Genomic DNA, 27,099 nt, shown 5'->3' on the forward strand with positions numbered 1-27,099 from the left:
CTCCGCGGGCGCTGCCTCAGCCCGGCCCTGCCCGGCCTGGCTCTGTGATCGCTCCCCCAGCCCAGCCCGGCCCGGCCCGGCCCGGCTCTGCGATCACTCCCTCAGCCCGGCCCGGCCCGGCCCGGCCCGGCTCTGCGATCACTCCCTCAGCCCGGCCCAGCCCGGCCCGGCCCTGCGATCGCTCCCCCTGCCCAGCCCGGCTCTGCGCTCGCCGCCTCAGCCGGGCCCCGCCCGCCGCGCGCCTCCGGGAGCGCGCGACGCCGGGAGCGCGCAACGCCGCGTCCCCAGCTATGGCGGCGGCGGCGGCGACGGCGACCTCGCAGCGAGATCCGGGCGACTGGCAGGACTTCTCGGGATTCCAGCCCTCCGCGGGGAGCGGCCCCGAGCCTGCCTGCGACAAGGGCAGCTGGGGCGGCGGGGATCTCGGGGCGAAGCTGTCCCTCTGCTTCGAGCCCCCGCAGGCCCGGGCTGGCGGCGGCGAGAGCCGCGTTCCGCTGCGGCCGCTCACGGAGCAGAGCGCGCTGCAGGACGACGAGTGAGTGCGGGCCGGGGGCGCGGAGAGGGAGCGGAGGGGAGGCCCGGCCCGGCCCGGCCTGAAGGCACAGGGGGGCCGCCAGCCCTGCCCTGCGAGAGCGCTGCCCCGGGGCCTTGCGGAGCCCAGCAGGGCTTGTAGGCTGCGGGAGCGGAGCCTTTCCCCGGCCCGGGGCTGCAGCTGGGAGCGCCGGGCCTCGGCAAGGGGGCGCGTTCGGCCGCCGCGGCGCGGATTTGACGGGGGGCCCTCCGGCTTTATCCCCCTGACTGCCAGGGAAGCGTGTGAGCATCCCAGAGCTTCTTACCCCGCCGAGCTAGCGAGAAGTACTTTTTCTGAAGTGCAGTGACCGTAGTTAGTATTTGTTTAGCTTCTTGCAAAGTGTCCGCTGTCTCACTGACTGAATTTAAACATGGAAAGTGCAGAAAGCAGGTGAAGAGCAAAATTGCAGCTGCAACTGCAATAATTCTTCGGAGTTTTTCCCCCGGAGGAATAGAGCCTTTCTGGGCCATGCTGCTGTACTGTTTTTAACATTATTTTACGAATGCTTCTATTTCCTCTTTTATAGTGAATTTAGTCAGCTTATCTTCATTAAAAATACCGCTGTCTTACTTAAAGGTAACTCAGCTGTCTCTCTGTTCTTCTAAGAGAAGAATAAAAAAAAAGCCTGTTAGCAAAATACTCGATCCGTGGTGCAGACAGTGAGGTAAGTTCAGTGAACCATGAATCACGCTGGGCAGTGATGAGGCTCTGTCTGCCCGTCTGTGTCTGCTTCGGCCTTTCCTCTGACCTCCTGTGAGCCTTAGCTAGGCAACCATTCCAAACATCCACCCACAGCACAGCGCCTGGAGGCAGGGCCCGGCTGGGGACTGGAGGAAGCAGCCGGCTCCCGGGGCTGCTGTGGTTAAAGACTGAGCTGCTTCACCAGCCTAGGTCTGCGTGTGCGAGCCTCAGGTCTGCACAGGCCAGCCTCCAGGACAGCCAGAGAGGATACACACTCTGGAAACAGTAAAGACTGTATCTAGGACAAGAGTGGTAGGCTGAGCTCTCCTACAAAAAAAACTAATTCTTCCAAAATTTTAGTCTGAGCTGTGCGTTTTCATTATTCTGTGATAAATGGAAAGGAAAAAAAGAAAAGCTTTGGCTCTGAATTTGCTACTCAGCCTCTGCTAAACAACATTAGGAATGTAATTTATAGCTCAGCTCAAATTTCATTGACGGAAAGGCTCACCCACCCCCAGAAAAGATTTTGAGTGTAGTTACATAATTAGTATAGAAGCTGTGTCTTCATTTATTGGTTTGTTTCATTCCTATGCATACATTGTTGCTTTAAACGGGAAGTAACTTACATTTATCAAAAACATTTTCTCATATCTTTAAAACACTAAAAATATTTTCAGTAACTTGCAGTTGAATATTTAGGGAGGAAAATAGAGTTACTGATAGAGGTATATGATCATTAGGAATATGGTTATTGCTGATTCAGTTGCTTCTTGTTTTGAGGTCTGCATTTTTGTTCCTTTATTCTTTTCTTCAGGATTTGGAATGCCTTGACTGATAATTATGGTAATGTGATGCCAGTTGACTGGAAATCTTCCCACACCAGAGCTTTGCACTTGCCAACACTGAATCTTTCAGAAAAAGGGGTAAGTTCTGATCAGCAGAAGTACCCTCTATGGATCTTTGGTACTCAGCAGGGAAGTAAAACTGTTTGCATTTGTATAAAAGAATGTTGTTTTTAAGTAGCTGAAAATATTTGTAGTACTTGCCATTATATATGAGAGCTTTTCAAAAATCAAACAACCATTGATGTATGTTTGTATCACCCTGGGCTGGAATAATTCAGGGTTAGTTTTAGATGACTCTTCATTAGAGCCAGAGCATGACAGAAAAAAAATGTAAAATGAGAAAGTGTTTCACATAAAATCTTCCTGCTGTATGATTCATGTTGAACACTGGTCTGGGTAAAGGAGGAAAAGAGGCAGGAGTACACTGATTCAGTAAATCCAGTGAGGACTTTACAAAGTTCATCTAATTCCACAGTCAGATGGCTTCTTTAACAAGAAAGGTGGCCCAGGAGACACTGAAGTGCAAGAGCTTGTTTTGTTTTCCTTATTTAAGAGTTAGAAGAGTTCTCTGGGGCGGGAACAGGGAATTAAGAGCTTCAGAGAGGTTTATAGAAAGGGTTGTCCTCTGATGATCTTAAAAGTGGATTAAAACACTTGGTGAAGAAAAGCTGGGAGGAATTCCCATCTCACAGGTTTTCTGAGGAAACTAGTGGCTTATCTTTTAAACATAGTGAAGTTCAGTTATGTTGTAAAAATATCCGAGTGTGTAACCTGAGAATTGGGTAATGCTTTGGCTTCTGCCAAAGATAATTGATTATCTTTAGATAATCAACAGATGCTTTTTACTGTGACAGGAGCAAAGATTGTTCTTCTGCAGAGGATACTTTGGGGTTCAGTAGAGGAAGGTTCAAATTTGGAACTAATTTTCTTGATTTCAGTGTCATGGTTATCCCTTGAATTTGACTTGTGTTTCTTCTAATTTTTATTGAGTCCTTGTTCAGATTTATAAATGTTTTTAGAGTAATTAAATTCTTACAGTTTAACTAAAAATACAACCCTGCCATGCTGTGACCTTGTGTAAGGGAAAAATAGACTGGAAGACTAATGGATTTATTGATAAGAAACTAAGTATAGAACATAAGAAAATGTTTAGTATAGTTTTTAGTTACTTGGAGGAAATTATGAAGAAAGTACATAAAAAAGTGTAAAGTGGTGTTGCTGGATTAGAAAAAATCTTGGGTATGTTGCCAGTAGAGAGAAAACCAGTTCATGGATTAAATGTATCGGAAGTTTTTTCAGCTTTCACTCCACATGGAGTGCCTTCTGATGTGTAAAGGCTGTGGGGAGTGTTTGACATACTTTTCTTCTGCTGCTTTGTGTTCAGCTGCATTGCTGAATATGTGACAGCACATATGGACCAGCTAGTATCTTGTTTTATCTTCCTTACAATGAAAACTAACAGCTAAGCAACACTTCCCTGATGAGTTTGAAACTAATAATATGCTACCAAAATTGTGCAGAAAGCATTTCTCCTCCTGTTTTAGTAGGGAAAGATATCAGGTCAATAAGGCTGATTCACCTGATCTTGGTTCCTTCACATGACAGTCTATGCACACTTTTATACATTTTTGACAGTGAAAGAAGTAGCTGGGTGGAAGTTTTGTGCACCAGTGGTATGAGGAATGGGATTGTGTAATTCCTTGTTTGTTTTGTTTTCACTAGATTGCTTTTAAATGGCTCATTCCCTGCTAGCAGGAGGACAGGAGGTACGAAATGTGGCTGGGTGGAAAGCCAGATGTTCCTTTTAGTCCTGGTTACAGCTAATGCCACTTTTGGTGGATTATTAGTCTATACTAGCAAAATGTTTTTGAAAGTCTCTCAAAATGTTTCTGGGGATGTCAGGAGGGAAAGCAGATCTCCTAGATAAACTGTTATGCTTGCTTACTATCCCATCATTGTTGTCATATCCTATGTGCGTGGAGAAATATTTGAGGACAGGAGACAAAAAATGCCAAATTGGAGTGTATCTATGTAGTAGGTGAAGAGAAAGTCATAGTGGAGCCTTGTCACTGCACAGTTACTGGAATGCAGATTGTGGAAAAAAGTGGGCATTTGACCTCATTCTGAGGGCTGAAGAAGTACAAATTGTGTGTTTATCCCTACAGGTGAGCTATCTGGGGATATCGGTTGCAGGTTCAAAATGAATCTGAGAACTATTAAGGTTTCTGAAGAAACTGAGAAAATTGGAGGAATTACAAGAAAATTTGAAAACTGGTCTTGTGAGACCAAGGACTTTGTACAGCCCATCATGATGCTTGTAAATCAGCCCAAAGATCAGTTAAAGCAGTTGAGCTCATGTGGCAGATGTTGGGCATTGCAGCTTTGAGGGGCTTTTCTAGGCTGGAATCTAGTAATAGACAAAGTACAGAAGCAATTTTGTAAATAAACCAGGATATATCACTGTGTGAGAGTAAAATATGCCTGACTTAATAAGGAGGGGACTTATGTCTCTTAGTGTATGTATATCTTTGGTTTGAAAGGATGAATATAATTTGGTGGTGTACATATGGGAACCATGTTACTTCTCTTTCTTTCTGAAAAGACCCTGAGATATTCAATGACACATATTTTAAAAGTAATCTGGGGTGATACCAGTGTTCTGATACCATTCAGTATCAACTCCACTCAGCTTTTTTCTGTCTTTTATTAAGTGATTAAATGGAACCATAAAAGCACTTAAAGTAAGAGGTTTGTGTAACATTAGACATAATAGGCAAGTTTTCCACCCCACATAGACATTTGTCAATCTTCAGTTAAGATTTAAGTATTTCCTTGACAGCCTCCCATGTAGATATCTGCATGTCAGTGTGTGTGTATGGTCTCTGTATATGGACATTATTTAACAACATTAAAGATTGACAGCTATTTTAACTTTGTCCAGTTGCAGTTTTGATTTCATTTTCCAGGCTATTTGACAGAAAGAACTATTGATTCCATTATTATGGGCCAAGATTCAGTTTCATTCTTAAAATTCAGTGATAGTTCCCCATTTGTTTTTTGTACATGTTACATGCATTTTATACCCTCACATTAGGGGTGTGTATATGTACTTATATAAATGCACCTTTTCATACTTTTTAGGTAAATGACAACTTGAACCTTGACTTGTCAGATGATGAAGAGCTGAGAGAACAGTTGGATATGCATTCTATCATTGTTTCCTGCATCAATGAAGAGCCACTCTTCACAGCAGAGCAGGTAAGGTGTTCAGCAAAGACAGTGTTGTTGGTGTAGAATGTTTTTTTAGTCTGTTATTATTTTTTGTTGTTGTTCTTGTCCTTCACTGTAGCTGAGCTCCCTGGTCATTCTTTGTTTAGGGTTTTAATAATGTGGGAGAGAGCATTACATCATTCAGATACAAAAAGTGTTTCAGTGCTTCAGATGAGGTTGATAGTCCAGGGTCTTGGAAATCTTTGTGTATTTCTTACCATGAGTTAGTCAGGAATGCTACTAAATTAAATATATATGTAAAAAGCAAAAATATTTTCAGAATCTTAGTGGTATGGTAGAGTTTGTAGTTTTCCAGCATAACTGTGTGGCAGTTCATAGTTTCACAGGGCTGTGCTGTTAGCAAGAATTCTTTGAAGTTTTTGCCTAACATGAGGGCAGACCAGTGTTTCTACTATTAAGATTTCAAATTACTTGGTATCTAAAGTCTTCAAATCCATGGATTTACTTCAGTTATCTTGAAAATTACTCTTCTGAGTAAGGTTAATGAGAGTAAGGTCTGTTAAGATCCTGCTTTAATAAGCAAACAAATAATCTATTTTTTGTTGCTTAAATGGTTAAGCAGTGGTTAAACTGTGAACTCTGATGAACATGGTTGTTAATAGTACAGGAGACAGGACTGCTTGAACTGCCTCAGCTCTTTTTTACTATGGATTACATCTCAATACTGACTACAGCCTTTAAACTTCTGGAAGTTGCTGTGTTATTTATTCAGATGTCTAATTAATGATTTAGCCTGTAGAAATGTAATCATTTATGTGATGTAAAGTAAGCTATCTATGCACAGAATTTCTGTTGTCATACTTGTTGTCTGGCTCAAGTCTTATGCCCAGGGATGCAAATCAGCTTCAGGTCATGGTGGATCCTGTGAGAAGTTCAAAAACCTTCTCACAAGTACAGTAGATTTTCAGGCTGTTTAGAGGGCTTTCTGGTTTTTCAGAGAGTTTTTTGTGACTTTTTCTTTGTTGTTTTTGTTTGTTTTCATTTTGTTAGTTTTTGGTTGGGGAAGGGAGGGGTGTTTGTTTTACATAGAGAAGTGTGGTGAAATAAGGAGTGGCGAAGGTAATTGATTTTTGTTGTCGTGTCTTCCTTCAACTGAATATTCAGGTAAGATACTCCAGCTTACTCTTTAATTTAGTTCTCTTAAGCAGAATCATGGTTACCTTCATATAGAAATGACCCCATAGTTTCAGCACACTTCTTGTTATGCCATCACCAATTTACTGTTACAAGGTGTGATTTTTCTGAGAGCAGGGATGGGGAGGAAATGTCAGTATGATTTTATTGATCCTCTTTCATCTAGTCTTGGTGGTAGTTTCATCCAACTTTGCTTCAAATTGCAAGCTCTTCATGTAGGAGGGTTTTCATAAGGGTTTTCATTTTGCAAAGGTGATTGAAGAAATAGAGGAAATGATGCAGGAATCACCTGATCCAGAAGATGATGAAACACCCACCCAATCAGATCGGCTCTCTATACTTTCCCAGGAAATTCAGACCCTCAAGAGATCCAGTACAAACAACAGCTATGAAGAGAGTAAGTGGTATTTATTTAGCATTTTTGCTCTTATGCTTAATGAAAATAGTTTAAAGGGTAAGTTTTTACCATGTGTTTGATTCTTAGCAAGTCCTTCTTGTGAAATGTCTGCATTCAAGAAATATTTTCAAAATATTCTGAAATAATAGCCTAGATTTAGTGCATGGAGGACTTACCTTTGTCAGCTTTCTTATGATTAAGAACAAAAATAAGACTTTATAGAATTTAAATTTAAAGGAAATATTCTGAAGGTTGGTACATTGGAATGAGATTCCTTCATGGGTAAAGTGATAAGTTGGTCATTTTTTATCAAACTTCATTATTTTCTGTAAAATGAGACACTTTCTTGGTGCCAGTACACTCTTTAAGATCAGCTAAAGCTCTTGAAAGCCATTCAGTAAATAAAGCTTACCATACCTTTGGTACGGTTTCATCATTGCAACATATCTTGATAGACAGTAACACAAAAGTAAGGCAACCATTTCTTTTTTTCCCATAAGGACCATGCATATTTTTCTGTCCTCCCTTTCCATTCCACTTCAGAAAGCTTAAGAGTGAAAAATATCCTTGGTGTCTTCTACTCAAATGAAATCATCTGTGCTTCCCTATACAAAAGCAAAGGAGAAATTAGATTAATAATTAAATTGTAGTAGGTTGAAAATAAAATCTGTGACTAATCAGTTTTGTGATGGAAAATTTTGTTTAATCTTTACATTTGTCAACATGAATTCTAGAAGGTAGTAGTAACACAAAGAATATTTGATAGATGATCTTTCTGCTTTGGTCTTTCTTTAAAAGTTTGGTGCTCTCTTTCCTATAGTCTGGGTTAACAATACAAACTCTGTAGAAGATTCAGAAAACTGGCCGACCTCTTGTGGCATGACTTAGAGTTTCTGCTACATTTCAGATTTATAGAAGAGATTCCAACCATGAAAATGGTCTCTTAACTGTCTCAACACATAAATTTCAGGATTGTGAAAGCAAAATGTATTGTGTTCAGCAGGGCTTCCTGGTTTTCTGACAGTTCCATATGTCTTAAGGTTTGGAGCTAATCAAGCTTGCTCAGTATTTCATATCATGTCAATTTTGCTTTGCCTCAGGAGTCCATCTTGTCAGTTGCATCTTTACAGTTTAAAGGTCAGTCTCGACCAAATAGTGCCTTGAGCTACTTTGGTAGATAATTTAACTTTGCTTCAGCAGTTTCTCAGAATCTGCTTTCATGTTTTTCAGGTCACTATTTTATTAAAACCTCTTTCTACCTATTTTTAGTGTGTGAAGGTGCTTCAGAATTGGTCTTCATCTCTCTGAAATTTTTACAGGTTTTTCCTAGGAGCTCTGTTTTTTATAGGATAGATCCGAGATTTTCATTCATTTAGGATTCAGAGCAGGAAATCACTTTCATTTACTTTTTTCTTGGATAGGAAAAGACATACATTAAGCCAGTCCAAAAATAAAGCTCTGCTTACACAAGTGAGTTCCTCAGCCTACTAAGTTTTAGTCCATGTAGTCTTCTGCATTTGAATTCCTCTGTCTCCACTCATGTGCATTAGCTGAGGATTTCCTATGTAGCCCTTTCAAGACTTTGATAATGACGACTGATCTGTCATCAGTCAGGACTGCAGTTGGGTAACCTACACCTGTGGTTTTAGAACAATTGGTTTTTAGGCTGTGAAGCTGATTTTTAAATGTTGGCACTCAGAGGTGCCCTCTCTCAGTACTGTTACAGTGTTTGAACAGAGTTTAAGGCCTAAGCTACCTGGAAAAACTGTGGCTCCTTGACATAGAATTGTCTTAACAGATTTCATTGCCTTCTCTTCAGTTAAGTAAGTGACAAGGAGCTTTCTCCAATCAATTTACCCTGCTGTAATTTAAGAGAAAAAGTCGCATTTCACTTACTACCTTTGATGCTTCTAAGAGCTACACTTTTTTGTAGTTTGTGGCCTTATTTGTATTTTTCAACACTTGTCTGTAGGTGCTTTCCCTTACAAGTATTCTTGTAGACAGGATGTTTACTAGACTAATTCAATGAAATTAAATAATTGCAAGCATCTATGCAGTGTCCTTAAACAGATTGTATCTGTCAGTGTAATCAGGACTAGCTGTTTCTCAAGTGCCAAATAAGATTATGTTGTTTGACACAGCAGCTGCTGGGACTTGCCAGCTTCCTAGGCGTGTCAGATCTGAACTGGAACAGAAAGCAGGCCTCAAAGATCTGCTTTCTTTTAACCCAAGCAAGCCTCAGAACATTTTCTTGGTCATAATTGCACTATATGTAGTGCATCACCCATAGTTCAGAAAATATGGAGGCCTTTTCCTTTGAACAGTGAGTGCAGAGGAAACTAATAGTTAATAGTTGTGTCAGAAGTTTAGCACTTACCTCAGCTTCCAGTATAAACTACCAACACATTCTTCATATTTGCAGATTATCCCAGATTTCTCAGAAGTAAGAAGAAAATTTAACCATCTTATGGTTGCTAATGTTGTCACCTCTGGGATATGTTCCTTTAGGAATATTGTTTTGTTCTATGTGGTTTTAAAACTGAATTTTTTTGTTTTGAGAAATTTCAGAGTACATTTTTTTGTAACTCCCATGAGTTTACTCATGCTTAAAATCTTGACATATTACTTTTTATATGAACTATTTGTAGGAGTCAAAAGATTGTCTGTTGCTGAATTAAATGAACTGCTGGAAGAAATTGAGACTGCTATTAAGGATTATTCTGAGGAACTGGTGCAGCAGCTGGCTCTACGAGATGAGCTGGAGTTTGAGAAGGAAGTGAAAAACAGCTTCATTTCTGTCCTCATTGAAGTACAAAACAAACAGCGAGAACACAAAGAAACAGCAAAGAAGAAAAAGAAGCTGAAAAATGGTAGTCCTCAGAATGGCAAACAAGAAAGAGGTCATATGCCTGGAACAGTAAGAAAATTTTTATAAGTTTTTATAGATTTAAATTTTTGTTGGTTTTTTTCCACTTTGGGAAGTAGTAGTCCTGGATTATATTAAGATACCTGGTACTCCTGCTTCCATGCCTTCATTCACAAACAAGGCTTAAGTTTTTCCTGTTGAGAATTTTTTTTCCACAGGGTCATATATTTTACTCTTCTCATATGCAGAAAATATTTTTTTACCTGTTTGCAAATCAGCCTGGGACTAGCGTACCTTTGTTGCAAAAAATACTGTCTTTGGAAGTACTGCTCTGCGTTCTATTGTCAGTAGGCAAATTCATTTATGTGTTTGGTTTCACTGTGTGAATTTTAGTATGTGTTAGTCTTGCAGGAAATTCAGTATTGTTCTTGCAGTAGTTACACAGATATTTATTGCTCGTGCTGGTTTCTAGGTAGGAAAAAAGTGCATGTCTCACCCGGGATCCCCTACCTGTGGCAGAGTTACTACATTGAGCAAGAGACAGGAAGGAGGCCAAAGTGTAGTGCATATGTACAGGGAGGAGGTCATTTGTTTTATTCTTTACAGAACATAGCAACAAAAGGAAAAACGTCTTTCAAGTAGAGTTGGATAAGAGGAGTCAAAGACCAAAAGAAATCAGGTTATTAGCTTGTCAATGCAATTTTTTCTTTCTTATCTGTCTAGTATAATTTAAAATTACTTAAGTGAGATATTAGTGTTTGAATTTCTTAGTGATTCTTATGAGAAGCAAAAAATGTGCTTTTGTATATCTTGGCTAAGTCCCAGAAAGAATGCTTCACTTCAACATGAGAAGGTTTGGGGGTTTGCTTGTCAAATATAAGGAATAAACACTTATAATGAAATATTAATACTTCAGAATTTATTTCTAAACTTGCAAGCATAAGATACCTGTGATAAACCCCAAATAAGGTTCTGACTCATCTGTCAGATGATAGATGTTGGTGTGTGTAGCTAAGTTTCAGTGGAACTTAAGAAAGTATATGTCTGGAAAACCATACAAAATTGTCATCCCTTTATAAGAGCACAGTGAATAGTTCCTTTTCCCTTCCCAGTCATGGAAAACCAAAAAGGGATATTCTACTTAGAAAGAAAAATAATTACTTTGTTTTGGAACTTGAGTCAAGTGATTCACAAACTGTTCTAGTTCGTTTAAAGATTAGAAACTTGAATGATGCTTTCAGGTAGAACTTACATGGTCCCGGGATAACACATTTAGGTATTGGGTCACTTCAAGATCCACGTGTGTCAGATTGCTTTCTAAGAGGGATTGAACAGACTAGCTCACTGGGGAGACTGTAGCTGCATATGTGTGATTCCTTTGAAAATAGATTTCAATGTCATCAAGGACAGATTTGAGAGCCCTCTCAGAGAAAGAGGTGCAAGGTTCCAGGTTCCTTTCTTCAACAGTCTTTTTTTTCCTTTTTTTTTTCCTTTGGAAGTGCTGGGAATGTGCATACAAATAGTATGTTCTCATAGCCTTGTGAAGACTGAGTTTCTGTTAATAAATAATGTATTAATTGGTTATTTGTTAACTGTAATGAAACCTCATTTAAATACAAAGATTGGAAGTAGAGTTAAATTGTCATACTCTTAAGAAAATGAATTTTCCTGTAGATACTATAACTGAATATAAAAAGACCCTGGTATTTTGATTTTTTTTGTCCTTGATACCATCTTTGTGTAAATCAGCTTCTAAGACTTCTAAACTTCTACCTCTTTCACAAGGGGAAACAGGGGAGCAGTTAAAAATAGTCAGGGCTTGAAGATACCAGTTCCTTCAACTACTATATCTTAAAAGAGTTAAGCTGGCTTTGGCAAAATTTATGTCTTTACTGACCTTGTGTGCTTTAGAAGGTAAAATAATACTGTATTCCAGCACATTTTATTCCCCTCACATAAATAAATACTTTCAGATAAACATGCTGAGGTGTGCTCTTCATACTGCCCTGTGTCAGCAGCTTGGCTGTTTCTTCTTTTTATGTTCATGTCCCTTGCTGATTTTATATCACATGCTAAACATCAATACTGTTTTGATTTTGATTTTCTTTTACTTCTCCAGCAAGTTGAAAGGATTACAAAGTTCAAGGAAAAATATGTAGTTGGATTTATACTGCTTTCTCTTTACTTTACTTCCATGATTCCATGCAATGGAGCTTGAAATCAATATGGGCTTATTATTATCTAATTGTATATATTTTATGATATTACAGAAAATAGGAGATACTAATCGTTGCTTCTATTGTGGAAAAGGAAGCATGAAAGCATAAAAAGTTTTAAAGAGGTGGAGCTGAAAATTACTACTTCTGAACAGTATTTCTTGTACATGCTTAAAATCTGAAAAATTGGTGTCAGTAGTGTCTCTAAACATACACTGTTCAAACACAAATGTTAGAGGGGATTTTACAGTGGGCTGAACTTTGAAAAATGCAATTTTTTTACGCTTTGAAATGAGACATCCGTAAAAGGCAAGTCTCAATTACTGGGTCTGCAGTATGAAGATTTTGTTTGAATAAATTTTGGTATAGAAATACTGCTTAACTGCCATTATAAGGTTTTCTTCTAATTAAAAAAATTAAGTAGCTGAGTGAAGAAATAGAAGTGTGCTGAAATACACCTTCGAGCTTGTCTTTGCCATTTGTCTTTCATAGTCTTGATAAATGCTGATTAATAGTCTTCTGAACTTTTCTCTGTCCCTTTTTTTTGTCTTCCTGCTATGTTTTCACTACTTTTAGCGCTTCAGCATGGAAGGGATCTCAAATGTCATACAGAATGGCTTCCGCCACACGTTTGGAAACTCGAGTGGAGAGAAACAGGTGCTGGGCTATCTTCTCCCTTTTTTCTCATTCTTTGCCTGCACTGTTGGTAGGAGCTGAGATCTTGAAAATTGTCAGTAGCTGAAGATAAATGCTGAGACATGAAAAAACAGGATAAAATGCTGGAATCTTTGCTTCCCTACTTCAGGTTTCTGATCAGCCTACAGTCTCTTTCTCTCCTCAGCAGCTCAAGAGGTTCAAGACTTGATACCCTGATGCACTGAGCTAATAACCTGTATTTCTTACCCCAGACTAAAAGTCTGTTTTAGCGTAACGCATGCTTTACATATGTTGCATGTCTAAAAATCTAATAACCAGTCAAAGAATGTGTATCAGGTTGGATGCAGTGTTTCAGCCTTCAGCATTAGCAACTTGCATAATGAAAAAAGGTTTTGTTTTCTTTTTTCTTCAAATGTTCATAGCTGATACGTCTAAAAACAGAGTAGCACCTGGAAAATGTATAGACTGCACTCTTTTGCCTTTGAAAACTGCATGATTTTAAAAGTAGCAAAATATGGGCACTGCAGATTACCAATATAAAATACAGGCGGTATAGGCAAGTTTGTGTCTTTTAGCTGGTTATTTAAATACTGAAATGTAGAGCAGACACACATTCAGTGGGCTTTATATAGATGTTGTGTGTACTTTGGAAGCAAGATTCTTATGCCTTATTTCAAAGGCATAAGGTATAACTTACCTGCTGTTTCAGATCTGTGGTATATATTTTATTAACTGCATTCTGAATTTTAGTGAACTGCTAATGCTTATGCTGTTTAGTCTTTTGGCACACCGCAAAATATTGGCATTTCACATTATTTAATGTGTACCCACTATTTTAGTTTATGCAGTTTTGTCAGAGGAGTCCATTAGGGTTATTTTTTTCCCTAGTGAGAAGTCCATTGAGGCAATAAATTGACTGGTACTTTAGAAGTCAAGGCTGATTAGGCTTTTGTCTGGAAGATGAGTGTTGTATCCTGCAGAGGAGTTTAGAAGGTAAAACAACTCCTCTCAAGTCATTCTGCAATCATGAGGCTAGAAATCAAAGGCTTGCCTGCTTTCTCAGGCAGAGTATATGTATGAGATTTTCTGAATACATTGATCCAGTTATTTGTTTGTCCTCAGCTTTGGGGATCTTGAGCACATGCACAGAGTTTACCTAACAAGACTTTTTATCACTCTCTGTTATCACACTACTACTAAAGCTGTACCTGTATACTGTTTTGGTTTTTGGGGTTTTTTTTCCTTGGCTGTCTTAACCATAAATTACAGTTGTTCATACCTGTATCTTTAGATATTTTAAGTATCATATATTTTCATGAAGTGACCTTATCTAGCTATGCCACCCCATCATACTTTTGGTTAAAAGACTTTCACTGGCTCCTATATAGATGTAAGTAGCATAATCATTTGTTAAAATAATGGAATAAGTCTTCCAGTCATTTTTTGAGTTAATTTACTAATGTTATTCTTCATGTTGATCATACTTTTCTCCTGATTTATCTTTTTCTATATCCATATATATAGAAAACCCCTTATGGGGTTTTATAGTCCTCTTCTTGTATCTTAAAGCAAGTCATGGAATATGACTTTAAAATATGAATTCAAAATTAAATGTAGGGTAGAAAGTAGAAAAGATACCAGCTCTGTTATGATTTATGCCTGGAAATCCATTTTCTATGGCATTTGTTTTCTGTTTGGGAGGGTTTTGTTTTATTAGAATTTTTTGTCTCATAGTGGGTACTTCCCTTTTTAAAATCTTAGTCTCATTTCCTGTGCATGTGTTTGAGGCATAAGTAAAAATTACTTAAGAGATTTTCACCGTGTAAAGAGAAACTTCCAGTGGAACTCCCTGTTCATATCTGGTAATGTAGTCAAAAAAAGGACATTGAAATGTTGGTAGCTCTTTCTGGGATCATATTTCCAGAAGAAAATTCAAGACAGTGATCTTCATTTTGATTTTCAGGCATATCAAACACTTTTCATAGGTGATGAAAAATTGCAGTGGGAATTGCTGCTTTATCATGTCATCAAATCTGTTTCAAAAATTTAGAGGTCACAGCAGATTTAACACTTGGTCTTGTCAGTAAGCTACACTTCAGTCACTCCTTCATTCTTTTCATAATATGTTATCTTCACACAGCAATTCAGGAAATGAGTTTTTGTAGTGCTGTTATAGAGACTGATTGTTACAGCTGCAAAGTTGATGAGTAGAGGGAAAGTATTTCTGGAAACTAAGAAATTCCTTTTTCTGTTTTTAATTGCTATTGTTAGAGATGAAAAATGGAAGGTGACGTTTACAGGAGAAGGGAAACAGGGTTAGTTCATATTTGGTACAGTGAAACAAGGTTAGTTTATATTTGGTACAGTAAAATATCCTAGTGTTTTATTGTACAGGTAAAGGGTAGAATGCCACGTAGTTCTGAAGCCTGGAAAAGACAGCCAGAAATCTCATTTCTGTGTTAGTAGATCCACTTTCATCTCTGCCATTGGCAGATTCAGCAGCCTTATATTTAGCTATAGATTCTAGTAATTTTATTAAGAGTTCTCTGGTGATACTTGGTTAGATCTCCTGGAAAAGAAATTGAAAATTTATTGTTTCCTGAGGAGCATTGCATACTCTGCTGTGCTGAGTGAACATGAAAAATGCCGCAAGAAAAGGGAGGAAGAAAAGCACCCTGTGTTTGCAGAAGGTCATGGGGAGGTGTCAGCACCACCTGTACAGTGGGTTCAGTGCCACTGAGCTGAGTCTGTTTGGCTTCTAGGCAGATGTTGTGGCTGGGTGTGAGGTGTGTGATCCTGCTGCAAACATGGCAGCGTTATAGCTGTGTGTGGCAGCCCTCAGCCTCCCCCTGCCAAGTGCAGCTCTTCACCATAGCTGAGTTACACCTGGCTCTCACTGAAGGGCTGTTACCAAGGAGAGGAGGAGACCTTGTACCTTGTTTGTAACATGTTCTCTGCTTGTTGCCTGGAGAACTAGGTAGATATCAAGCTGAACCAGACATTCAGGGTTATTTTGCCTACTGCCTTGTAGCTGTAAAACCAGAATAAAGTTCCTCTTTAATTCTTAAAAACTGACTTGAGGGAACTTTCAGGAAGCTTTTCCATTGGGGAAAATTTCAGCTATTTTAGTACTTTTGTAATTCTGACCTCTTTAAGGAGAATATGGATTCATATAGGCTGCAGAGTAAGGTGTTGCCTAAAATGCATGTAATATAAGACCCAACAGGGTTACGTCAAGAATCTGAAAATTAATGCTAGTTGCACTGCAGGGATGTAAATCTTGAAAGATTTAAGAAATTTTGGTGTGTTTTTTTTTTTTTTTAAGCAGACAAGAATTAAAGATTTCAGTAAATAAAATTAAAAAGGAGTTGGTTTGAAACTATCTGTTAGCACACTCAGCTATGAAAACTGATAATTTAAATCGAATTCCGTATTCTGGGGTGTTATGTTTCATTAGGCTTGCCTTGTTCTTTTTGGTTGGAAGTGTGTAACAGCAGAAGGTGAAAGCCATCTGTTTCCATTTTCACCTAACTGTAGGACAGCATCATTTTCTTTGCAGGGAAGACAGTTAGCTGCATGACTTCTAGTAGCCACATAATTTGGAAAAAAAAAATCAAACAAACTTGGTTTCTGTGATAAATGCTCTGAGATGGAAAGGTAGAATCTTAATCTGTTCTAAAATATGATTATTTGTAGCTAGCAATTTCAATTGCTACAGTTTTTGCAAAATAAAATGCAAACAACAAAGTTGCATGAAAGGACTGTCAAGTAACTCTGTTTTTCATTTGACAGTACTTGACAACCGTCATTCCTTACGAGAAGAAAAATGGACCACCATCTGTTGAAGACCTTCAAACATTAACCAAAAGTGAGCATATGAAATTCCCCTGATCCTTTCCTCATTGTATATCCAGTTGTGGCTGCTCAAAGCCGGTGAATCCATCCAGTTCTCTCTTCCCTCTTACCCTAGGGCATGTATGTAAAGATGCATGATTTTAACCATAGATTTTGGCCAGCTTGTTTCCTGAGCCTTCATGTTAAATTTGTTTCCTTGCTGCTGTCTGAAGCCCTGAAGGCCAGAAACGTGCATGTATCAGGAAGTAAATATTTCCACGTTTTGATGTTGGCTGCATATCATGAAATGTGGTCTTACAGTGCCTGATACATCCCTGTTTGTTTACATTTGTTGTGCTTTAACTGAGGTTATAGTAATGACTTCGACAAAATGGAGTGGATGTCAAGATACTTAGGACTAGTGCCATAGCGATTGCACTTGATTGCCTTTAAAATAGCCTGCTTCTCTCTGTGGCTTTGATGAGGGGGTTTTGTTGTCAATAAATTTTGATAATTAGGAATTCCAAATCAAACACAGTTTTTACTATGCTTTGAATTCCCTGTTCTTCACATCTTTTTTAGGCCAGATCCTCAAAATTATTACAAGTTCTAAGTCCTCTAGTTGTTGGATTTTATTGGGCTTTTTTTACAATTCTAATTTGCAAGAAATCAAGGTTGTATTTTAAAAAAATACTTATTAAGGTGGTTTAATACAACAAAGCATCTATAGAAGTCAGTAGCATCTCCTTCATTGGATGTTTGTAGGAAAAGTTTAAAAATAGGTGGTAGAGTGCATCAATGCATTTGATCAGGTTTCAGTGGAGAATCTCACTATGTCTTTAAGGTGATTTTCAGCAGCTGTTCTGTGATTCCACAGGTGGCTGAGGGGTGTTAAAAGGCTCATTGGTTGTTTTCTGGAAAGAGAAAATTAATATTATTTAAATTCCAGAGTAAATGAAATGTTTAAGTAGGAATTAAAGTTCCCTTTATTTTTCTGCAGTAGGCAGCCTTAGGTGTTAATTTGTACTTACTTTGTGACAAAGGATTTCTTTTTGTGTTTATTCTTGCCATGAAATTTTATCCTCTTGCCATATTAAAATTTCACTTGACACTATTAAGCATGTGTTAAAGCTTCTTGAAAACATTTTGTGTTATTTGATGGTTTATTAAAAATGTCTTGCAAAAATGCATTGTAAAGAGTATTAACAATATTGATTTCTGTGGGCTGATTGGAATTTGATCTTGTGAGTCAGTTGCAGGTTTGTGACTCACTGGCTCTGCTGTTGTTAAGGCAGGCAGTAAAGCAGGAATTTAGGGTTGTTCAGTTGATTTTTCTTTCAAAGCTCTGTATTACTCCATAGTTATGAACACCAATGTCTTCTTTCAGTGTAAAAATGGAAATAAAACACTTGTTATAATTTGAAATTTGAGTTTAGAGTCTTACATGAGGAATTTGGAGTTTATTAAATACTGATTTTCAGTAGAATTTTGTATTTTTGCTTCTTTCAGTCATGTCCTGAGCACTTTATAAAGAATAGTCATTGTTTTTCTTTATGTAGTCATGGACAAGTTTATGTGTCCAGTCAAGCTTGTCCATTCCTTCTTCAGCAATAGGCAAGATGGACATGATCTACTCATGTATGTCACAGAATGGCATTTTTGCTTTATTGTAAGTTAATGCTGAATTAAGTCATGTAGTTAAGATTTTTTGAACTACAGCAGATAATATTCACCATTTCAGGGAGGGAAAAAAGCTCCAGTAATATTTCCATAGAAAAACTCACAGCATCTTTCCATTATTTGATGTAGTGATCAAAGATACTAAGTAATGGAGCATACTTTTCTGTCCTGAGATTTCTAGGTTATCAAGAGTTTTTAGCATACTTTAGTTTTTGGATGTCATGACTTCTTTCTGGTGAGAATCTTCTATAGGGAAGAGGTGCTTGTTGTTGTTATGACTGATGGCATTTTACTGTAATATTAACCACGTGAAATGGGACTCTTGCATTCAGAAACTGTGGAGCTCAGTGAGAATTACACAAGTGAAAGGTGGAGAGGATGTAATGTCTCATTGTATCTTCTCATCTTTCACTTAAGAGGTTTCTTACATCTCATAGTAGTATCTCTATGAGTCGTTGGAACTGCTCCAAGGTATTTGTTTTATATGTTGTGTTTCATTTATGACTAAATATCTGACTTGTTTTTTCATTCTTTAGTTCTGCATGCCATGAAAGAGGATAGCGAGAAAGTGCCAAGCTTGTTAACAGACTATATTTTAAAGGGTGAGTATGCTTCTCAGCAGGGATTTTATTTGATTCTAAATTAACTTGATTGACTTACAATGTGTATTTGAAAGTAGTGATTCTACAACATTCATGAATTATGTTGCCTTTCAATCAAACACAACTCTCATTTATGTTCTGTTTTGTCCAAGCACTCTGAAGTACAGTTCATACATAAAATATGTTTATTTTGTTTTTGTTAGTAAAATACAGCAAACTGCTGAATGACATCAGCAAGAACAAAGGAGTCTGGCTTATGAATTGAAATGGGTATAGTTAAAATCTTCCATTGTACAGTTTTTTCAATAATTGGAACTCAAACTACCCATGGTAGTAAAGCATTTGCTGTGCAAAGTGCTTACAGCTTCATTTCTAGTGTTACTCTCTGATCAATAATGAAAAGTATTTCTTTTACTTGTTATACCTGCTTTAGATATTGTTTTATAAGTTTTTGTATGAGTCATTTGTTTTCCAGTCTTACACATTGACTGTGTTTAAAGAAGGTCAGACATTAAAAAATACTGTTTGCTTTAGCTTTAAAGAAGTTGTTCCAGGTAGTTTCCAAGTTGTTAAATTATTTTAAAATGTTTTTCATCTGACTTCATTTTTGCCTAGATCTTGCTAATGCTTATGTTCTTACTTAATTCTTGGCATATGATACAATTTTCTTAAGTGATTAAACTTTAGCAAATGCATCAGACTCCCAAGATCTGAACAAATACCTGTACAGAAGGATGATGGGTGCCATTTTGCCACCAAAATGTTTATAATACTCTGCTTTTCACATGCTGCAAAAGCTTTTCTCATCTTTTGGTATCATGTGTTCGAAGTCTCATCTTTTTTTCAAATATACTGTCTTTTGACTTCACTAACTCGATATGATTTTTAAAGGTTTTTGTATTTCTTACACAAACTTTCACTCATAATCTCAGGTCACAGATATTTGAAAGTACTTTCAGGTTTGAGTTATGGATGACATATAGTGTGCTGTCACTTCAGAAAATCTGAAAAAAGACATTCAATATTCTTGAAGCTCCAGGAGACTTCCTGTTGAAAGAGATCCATTTCTAAGTTTTGTGTAAGGTTGAAGAACCATACACATTGGCACATACAATAAGAATGCAGAGAAACCTTTCCATTGATTCTTTGATTTTTTCCATTGTTTACTTACTCTTTCTAAAATTTCTTCCTAAATTAGAGAGATGTGTTTGCATGTGAACCATGGTCAAGATTTTTTTTAGTCTTGATGGCATTAAACTATAGTTCTGTGAAGCAGAATCTTTGACCCAATAGGATGAACTCTTGTCAGTAATTAAAAATTTTTGCTCTTCATTATACATCTGGTAATAAGTGACTGGATTTAACAGTGCTTTGCATAGTGTCTGCTCTTATTTTTAGATGTAGCTGCTCAGAAAAACGTCTCGATTACTGGGATATTGAGGAGAAACTAGCAGCTTAGAGAAATGGAGAAATACTTTTTAAAAGCAAAGAAGGCTTATAAATGTAGATTACCTGAACATATCAGAGGATGAGCTAGGAAGCTTGAACTGAAGTTCCTTCCTGCCTCTTGTATGCTCATTACTTAAAAATCACCAAGGATGTTCTACTAGTGAGATGCAACAATTGCAAAAACATAGTGCATTGAGTGTCTTGGATCAAAAAATAGTTCATCATATGCAAACAAAACCTTTAAATTGTGAAACACAAATTGTGGGAGCATGAAGAGTAATCACTCACATCACTCATAGTGAAAAGTCAATTTCCCTCCAGCTGCTACTTCCTTAGTGAACAGAACCAAGCCTTTCTTCGTCCTGTGTGGGTTTGTGTGTTCAGTGGCAGATGTGAGCACAGAGCTAGTGAGCATGGAATTTTACTCTTCCTTTCAGTATAGCCTTAACTAAGCTTTATATGCTATGTTGACATTATGTTAAATATTTATAACTCAGCTAATAGTGTTACCTTGTACTGTAGATTTATTCTGTGTCACAGGCAAAGTCTTCCATTTGTTTCTGAAGTTGTAACCTACTGCTCTTTTTCTGCCACTAAAAATTCTGGCCTGAAACTCCTGCAAGGCTTTAATGGCACAAAATACTCCCAGCCACCAGTCTCTTGTCTGGACATTATTTTTAAAGCTTGTTAAGAGGAGATTGGTTGAATTCTTTACAACCACTTAGATCAACTTTCAGCCAAGCTTTAATACCTGAAATTCTAACCTATTTTTTAAATTCCAAAATAAAAAGAGTGACCTACTTTTTAAGGGTTCTGCTCTTTTCACTGAAGATTAAAAATGTCTTGGCAAGGTAAAAATCTTTGAAAAGATTTAGGGTTTAAATTTGTTTCCTGAAAGAAGTCCTGGACCCAGTGGTATAATCCATATGGTGTAGTGGTAGTTGTATTCATTTTACACTGAATGGATTTTATTGCTTTTTCTTAAGCTTTAATTAAGAAATGAAATTTTCAAATGTGTGAATTATATCACCAAAGGTACTTGGTTCTGTTAAAATCTGTTAAGTATATCTTCCTTTGAGGATCATTTTTTTCCAGTCTTGCAACAAAAAAAGCAGACAGTAAATTACTTGTGACATTAGGATATGTGTAGCTTTATGGGAAATTCAGTTTGGCATATGACTGCACAGAGGTAAAACCTTTTTTCAAACTTTATATTCTGTTTTACAGAGCAGAAAAAATAAATCTTACAAACATGCTCTTGATTTTTTTTTTTAAAGCAGCACTGTCCTGCTGTTCTTTGGTATGTAAAAAATTAGGATAGCAGTCTTATGTGGATGTTATAGATACCCACAAATTATTAACAGACTTGCCCAGATACTGGTAATCACTGTTGAAAAGTTACTTAAATTGTTCAGAAGCAAAAACTGAAGAAAAAAATATCAGGAAAAAGATTATTGCCAAAGTATTGTTAGTACAATGTAAATGAACAAATAGAAGAATGCTGTGAACATGGAAAGGTGAATAGAACCATAAAATTGAGCATAATTGTTGATGTAACACGAAATCTTACCACATGACTGGTGTTCTGAGGACAGAGAAATAAGTTTATATTTTCTCTGAATTCCAGTGTGTTTTGTAAAATTCACAAACTCTGTGTAATCTTAAATAACTTGAAATAAATGCCCAGTAATTCTGAAATTTGGATTGTGTAGGAAGACACAGACCCCCTCTGTGTGTGCTAATACTCACTATCTTCATTTAATAATGATTGGGTAAGGTTGTTTGGACACACTGGAACTTGAAGGACAGTCCTGCAGCCAGGTCTGCTACTGACTTTCTGTGTTACTGTGAATCATTCTTGGATTTTTTTTTCATAACCAGCTAATCCTTCTGAAGCGCTGGAAGTGGAAATCTTCAAAACGTGGTGTGTGCAAATCCAGTGTAATAAAGAAATTAAAAAGAACAACTCAGGCCATTTCATGTTAAGGGATAAAACCACCTCTATATGCATTTCTCAGTAGGATTATTAGTTCTGAAATTATTTCTGGTGCTTGCTTTCTTTTAAGCATCTTCTTTCCCCAATTTCTACTGCCCCCTTGTGTCCCCCAAAATGTTTAAAATATCATCATTTTCCTTGTCATGCTTAAGTCCCTCTTTCCAGGGGTCATTTAGCTCTCCCCTGGATCTTTTCTGTGAGGAATATCTCCTCAAAGGTAAGTATCCCAAAGCCAGACTGAGTACATACCCTGTGAAGAGTCTGGTACAGTATAGCAGCTTATCTTCTCTTGTTCGAGTTGCTCTTATTGCAGCCTAAATTATTTTCAAGGGGATATTTTTCCTTTTGTGAGGTTCTGTGTGATTTTACTTTTCAATGAACACTTCTATCCTGAACCTAACAATAATGAAAGGGAATTAGTGATTTGCTTTGCAAGTGAACTCTAGTTCTTCTCCCACTAGTGTATGATTCATATTGTATTTTATAGATTTAGAATTAAAATAGCTGGTAACATGAAATTGATCAGCATTTGCAATTGTGCTTAATTTTTTCTGAATGTATTTTAATATACCAATATTTTTATTATATTTTATCACTAGGAGTCATGAAGGAGAAACTGGGATTTGAAAAAGGGTAGGGGAATGAATTTACTGACAGGGAAAGAAATACCAAACCAAGACTGAAATTCTTTATCTTAGAAAGCACACTTCTGGACTGAAGCTGGCAGCTTAGTAAGGTCACAGTATTTAAATGCTGTTTGTTCTCATCTTTCTATTGACCTTTTTTGATGGTTGAACTAATATAATGTGATTTGAAAACTCTATGCTTATGTCCATTGAAAGAGCTAAATAAGTTAAGTTTTTTGTGCACAAGTTAAGCTGTAAAGCAGATGGAGATATTTGTGTCATACCTTGTAGCTGCATTAGGTTTAGGTGTTGCAAAAGTAGTAAGTACCATATCCTTTGATGAAAGTGTGTTTGTATGGACGGCTCACATTGAATTTTTACTTTCTTTTTAAAGCTTTGTCTTTCTTCTTGTGTGTGTAATGTAATGACTTTCTGCATAATGATTAATTTGCCAAGTGCAATAATGCAAGTAGTATTTTTTATATATTATAAAAATTTATTTATATTATTAGTATTCTATATAGTGTAGTTGCATCTGTAATCTTTGCAGTATGCAAGTTTAGGTTGCTTTCTGAAGAAAATGCCTCTGTGCAGTTGCTTGCCTCTTCAGTCTCACAAGTAGCAATTGCCAATTTCAACCCTACAAGACAGAAGCAGGTGTTGTGGGAGTAACAGAAATACTGTAGGGAACAGCATCTAGGTAGGAGAGGGACTGGAACTGCTGTTTGCATTGAGCTGGTGGCTGTTGCCTTGAAAAGCCAGCATCTCCTCAGGTCTGATGTATTCACCTGCTTGAATGCCTGTACAGGGACTCCTGCTTCTTTGGGGCATGAGAACATGCAGAGGGCCTGCTGGGATGGACTTCACAGCAGGTTTAAAGTAGAAGCTCAGGACAGCATTGTGGGAAGGGAGATTATCTTGTTTTATTACTGTATGGGTAGTGAAGAATATCTGACAAAACTCTGCTGGAAGCAAGAGTTCCTTAATTTAGCTACTTCCAGAACAAATCAGTGATTCATATGACATGTTAACCAGTGTATACACAGAATTAAGTATTAGGGTAGGTTGTCTGGTGTCACATCTAGACATGTTATTTCAAGATTACTACTTTTTAACTTCCAGTTTTCACAAGATGTGAAGATTTAGCTTTGTGTACAAGGATAATACTTACATAACCATTATATAAAATATATAAGTATGTACTTACAGCTAGAATTATTTCCTTTGAAACCAGATGTGTTATTACAGTAAACTTTATAAGATGTATTTACAGCTAAGCTTTGTGTTCTTTTCCAATTGTCCTCAAACAGTAATTGTGACAAAAATAGAGTGCTAAAAATAATATGCTATGCATTAGTAGTTAGTAAAATGCATGAAGTGTCTAGTATTGTTTTCTTCTTTTTTCTGAATGTAGATGTCGTGAAAGCAGCAAAATTGCCCGTCTTTCTCCTTGCTATTTCATACCTGATCTTTCAAGTAAAAACTTACCATTTCTTTTGTTTTAATGAAGCAAGAGTTTGCTTTTTAATTTTTAAATTATGCAAGTATTTCGGATAATGAGAACATTTATTTTCTTGCCTTTGAAGTTTTTGTTTAATTGTTACACCTGACTTCTTTATTTGCTTTTGTGTTGTGCTAGCATTGGTTTGAAAGCTGGATTGCTCTGAGGTTTGTGTCTTCCATTGAAACAGGAATGAGAAACACGTGAAGGACATGTCTTATCTTGCCACTGTGTGATTCTAGTACCCGCACCAGAATTAGAAAGTAGAGTTAGAATCTCAAGTTGTCCGTGCATACTTTTAAAATATAACTGCATGCGTCACCTGTTATTTAATGTTCTGTTTTCTGATATAACACTTTAAAAAGCACTATTTAAGACATGACCTTTAGTTAACTCATTTCTGGATAATACTAGTTAAAGGTAGTGGGTTGTGTCACTTCATTACCTTTTGAGAGAGGCTGAAAACTTAATTGCCAGTTTCATTTGATTACTAGATTTGACTGTGCTACTAATAGGGTAGAATCCAACACTTAAATATTTTAGTATATACATTACATTTTTATGCAGATCAACTTCACTGATACTTATCAATGTGTATTTGTGGTTTTTTTGCAGTTCTGTGTCCTACATGAAGAGGGCTGCCTTTCAGAATTAGCCATGCTCCTTTCTGTGATGAGAAGCTTTCCTTGGATATAACTCATAGTATTTTTTCATTTGGCACTATACCTAAAGCAGTATTCATTTACCTCCTCCATGTGCGTGGATTTTCTGATCCTACAGTAAGTCATCTGGGCATGACAACTCATCCAGTTTAATTTAATAGTGCAATGAACTGGAGCAGGGAACAAACGTTGTACAGTTTTACTTGCATTGTTCTGACTTTTTAAAGTCTATTTTTTCATTGTATAGCATGTAATAAATCCTCCTGCACATTTTGTTGTTGGAAGGAAAGGTAAACTTTGAATAGTGTAAATAAAATAAGCTTCATTTTAAGGAATCCATATTTAAAAGCATCCTTAATTCCTAAACAAAGATGAAAAGATTATCTTAGTCAGACTTGGAATTTAAGATTCAAGTGAGTTCTCCAGGACACTCCAGAAAGGTGATTGTGAAAGTCAGCAATCAACACTGCTTTGTATACAACAGATTTGTTCATAGATGAACAAATCCAGATTTCTTGGTTTGACATAAGTAATTGTGTGTTACTTGTTCTTGGTATTAACACAAACATCTGACTAATGTAATATTTCATGTTTGGTTTTATTTTAATTAATAATGTTCATGTGGCTTAGATATTCTCCCATATTGCTGCTATAATTTTACTGGTTTTAAAAGGTGTTTTATCTTAATGAATATGCTTCAATATATAAACATTTTAAAAGGCAGTATCTTTTTAAAAATACATGTACAGTTTGAAAAACTTGCACCTGGCTTCCAAGTTAGTATTATGTTGAGATGCTTGTTGTTATGTATCTCTGAATTTTACTACAAATATCTCTTGTAATTTGTATGCACTGTCTCCTCTGTGATGATGTACCTGCATTCAAACAGATGAGAATGTATTTTATAAATCCTGTAAAAGAAACATACCCCATATTCTTAACTTTATATACTTGTCACAAGTAATTTTGCCAGCCTGAAAGATGAGATTGAAATGTAAGGAGTGCTAATTTAAAAAACAAAACCCAAAAAACCCACTTTTTTCTAAGTTGAATTCCTATTGATTCTTCATCCACATGTATATACTGAATATCTGAAGGCATTGGAATATGAGGTTCTAAAGAGATAAACGTGTTTTCTTCAGTTTTTTTCCATCTAAATTCTTCAGAGGTTTTGTTAGTTAAAGAGAAATTTTATCCTGAGTACCTTGCATCATCTTTAATGTTCAACTTTATCATCTTCACCGAATACTATTTTGATCAGTAAAACAACATGGTTTGAAGATAGTTCTCATAATGTTTATCGGGCTTTTTTTTTCTCAAGGCCTCAATATTTTTGTCTTTTGTGCCTTTATCAGCTTAAAATTGTTTTTCTCCTCCCTCTCCCCCACTTGACCACCAATGTATACTTGCCAGCCTGCTCAGGAATAAATAGATCCTCTCCATAAGTGTGGCATATGTGAAGAAGTTTTTTTGTTGCTTTATTTTAATTCATTTGTGGTTTCTCTAAAAAGAAAGCAGCCATTTATTTCTGTAGCTGGTGTGTTATAAATTCATTATGGCATGCTTTTTGTGTAGAAGTTATTGATGTTGACTGTTGATGCCTGGAAATGGGCAAAGGGGATGACCCTGCTTTATTTTAAAAATGGTGCACGTGTGAAACCCACCATGTCTCTGTGTGAGATTATTCAGAGGTGCTTCAGTCTCCTGGTGAGGCTTGAAGTGACAAGATGGAACAAAATAAAACAACAACAATTAAGAGAAGAGTAAAAAATTGTAAAAAAAGGAAAACAACAAAAAAACTTCTGTCAGAGTTAATGTTACTTGTAACAAATCTTGGATGACTTAAAGTCACAAACTACTAAAAGTAATGAAACGGGAAATAAAGACCAGAAACAGCTTTAGTGAGCTAAGCATCTGCTTGGGAATTTCATGCCTCTCATCAGACTAAACAAGGTTTCATTATGAAAAGTACCTGTTTACCTTGTATGCATTAAACAACAACTGCCAAATGTGGCAAGTATTGTATGTATACCTATATATGTACATAAACAGATCTCAAAACATTTGAATAAAAAGAACCATGCTAATCTG

General features: G+C 37.0%; 1 protein-coding gene across 3 annotated transcripts; it reads left to right on the forward strand.

Annotated features, from left to right (window-relative positions):
• Positions 1 to 271: 271 nt before the first annotated feature.
• On the forward strand, positions 272 to 27,099 carry FEZ2 (fasciculation and elongation protein zeta 2). Of its 3 annotated transcripts, XM_030945281.1 has the most exons (10): positions 272 to 535; positions 2,067 to 2,175; positions 5,239 to 5,355; positions 6,775 to 6,919; positions 9,568 to 9,836; positions 12,578 to 12,658; positions 16,451 to 16,526; positions 18,709 to 18,774; positions 24,485 to 24,513; positions 24,962 to 27,099. In XM_030945281.1, the coding sequence occupies exons 1-9, from the start codon at positions 291 to 293 to the stop codon at positions 24,493 to 24,495; spliced, it is 1,119 nt and encodes a 372-aa protein (XP_030801141.1). In that variant the 5' UTR covers positions 272 to 290; the 3' UTR covers positions 24,496 to 24,513; positions 24,962 to 27,099. The 3 variants fall into 3 exon arrangements, with proteins under 3 accessions (XP_030801141.1, XP_030801140.1, XP_030801143.1); XM_030945280.1 differs by lacking the exon at positions 24,485 to 24,513; XM_030945283.1 differs by lacking the exons at positions 12,578 to 12,658; positions 24,485 to 24,513.

Source organism: Camarhynchus parvulus, chromosome 3, assembly GCF_901933205.1.
Source record: "Camarhynchus parvulus chromosome 3, STF_HiC, whole genome shotgun sequence".
NCBI lineage: Eukaryota > Metazoa > Chordata > Aves > Passeriformes > Thraupidae > Camarhynchus > Camarhynchus parvulus.

What these genes read in the sequence shown, in the direction of transcription:
- FEZ2 (XM_030945280.1), top strand. Translation starts at nt 291, where the DNA reads ATGGCGGCGGCGGCGGCGACGGCGACCTCGCAGCGAGATCCGGGCGAC. An exon ending in TGAATCTTTCAGAAAAAGGG is followed by an intron (nt 2,176 to 5,238) that starts GTAAGTTCTGAT and finishes CATACTTTTTAG; the next exon opens with GTAAATGACAACTTGAACCT. An exon ending in CCTTCAAACATTAACCAAAA is followed by an intron (nt 16,527 to 18,708) that starts GTGAGCATATGA and finishes TTCATTCTTTAG; the next exon opens with TTCTGCATGCCATGAAAGAG.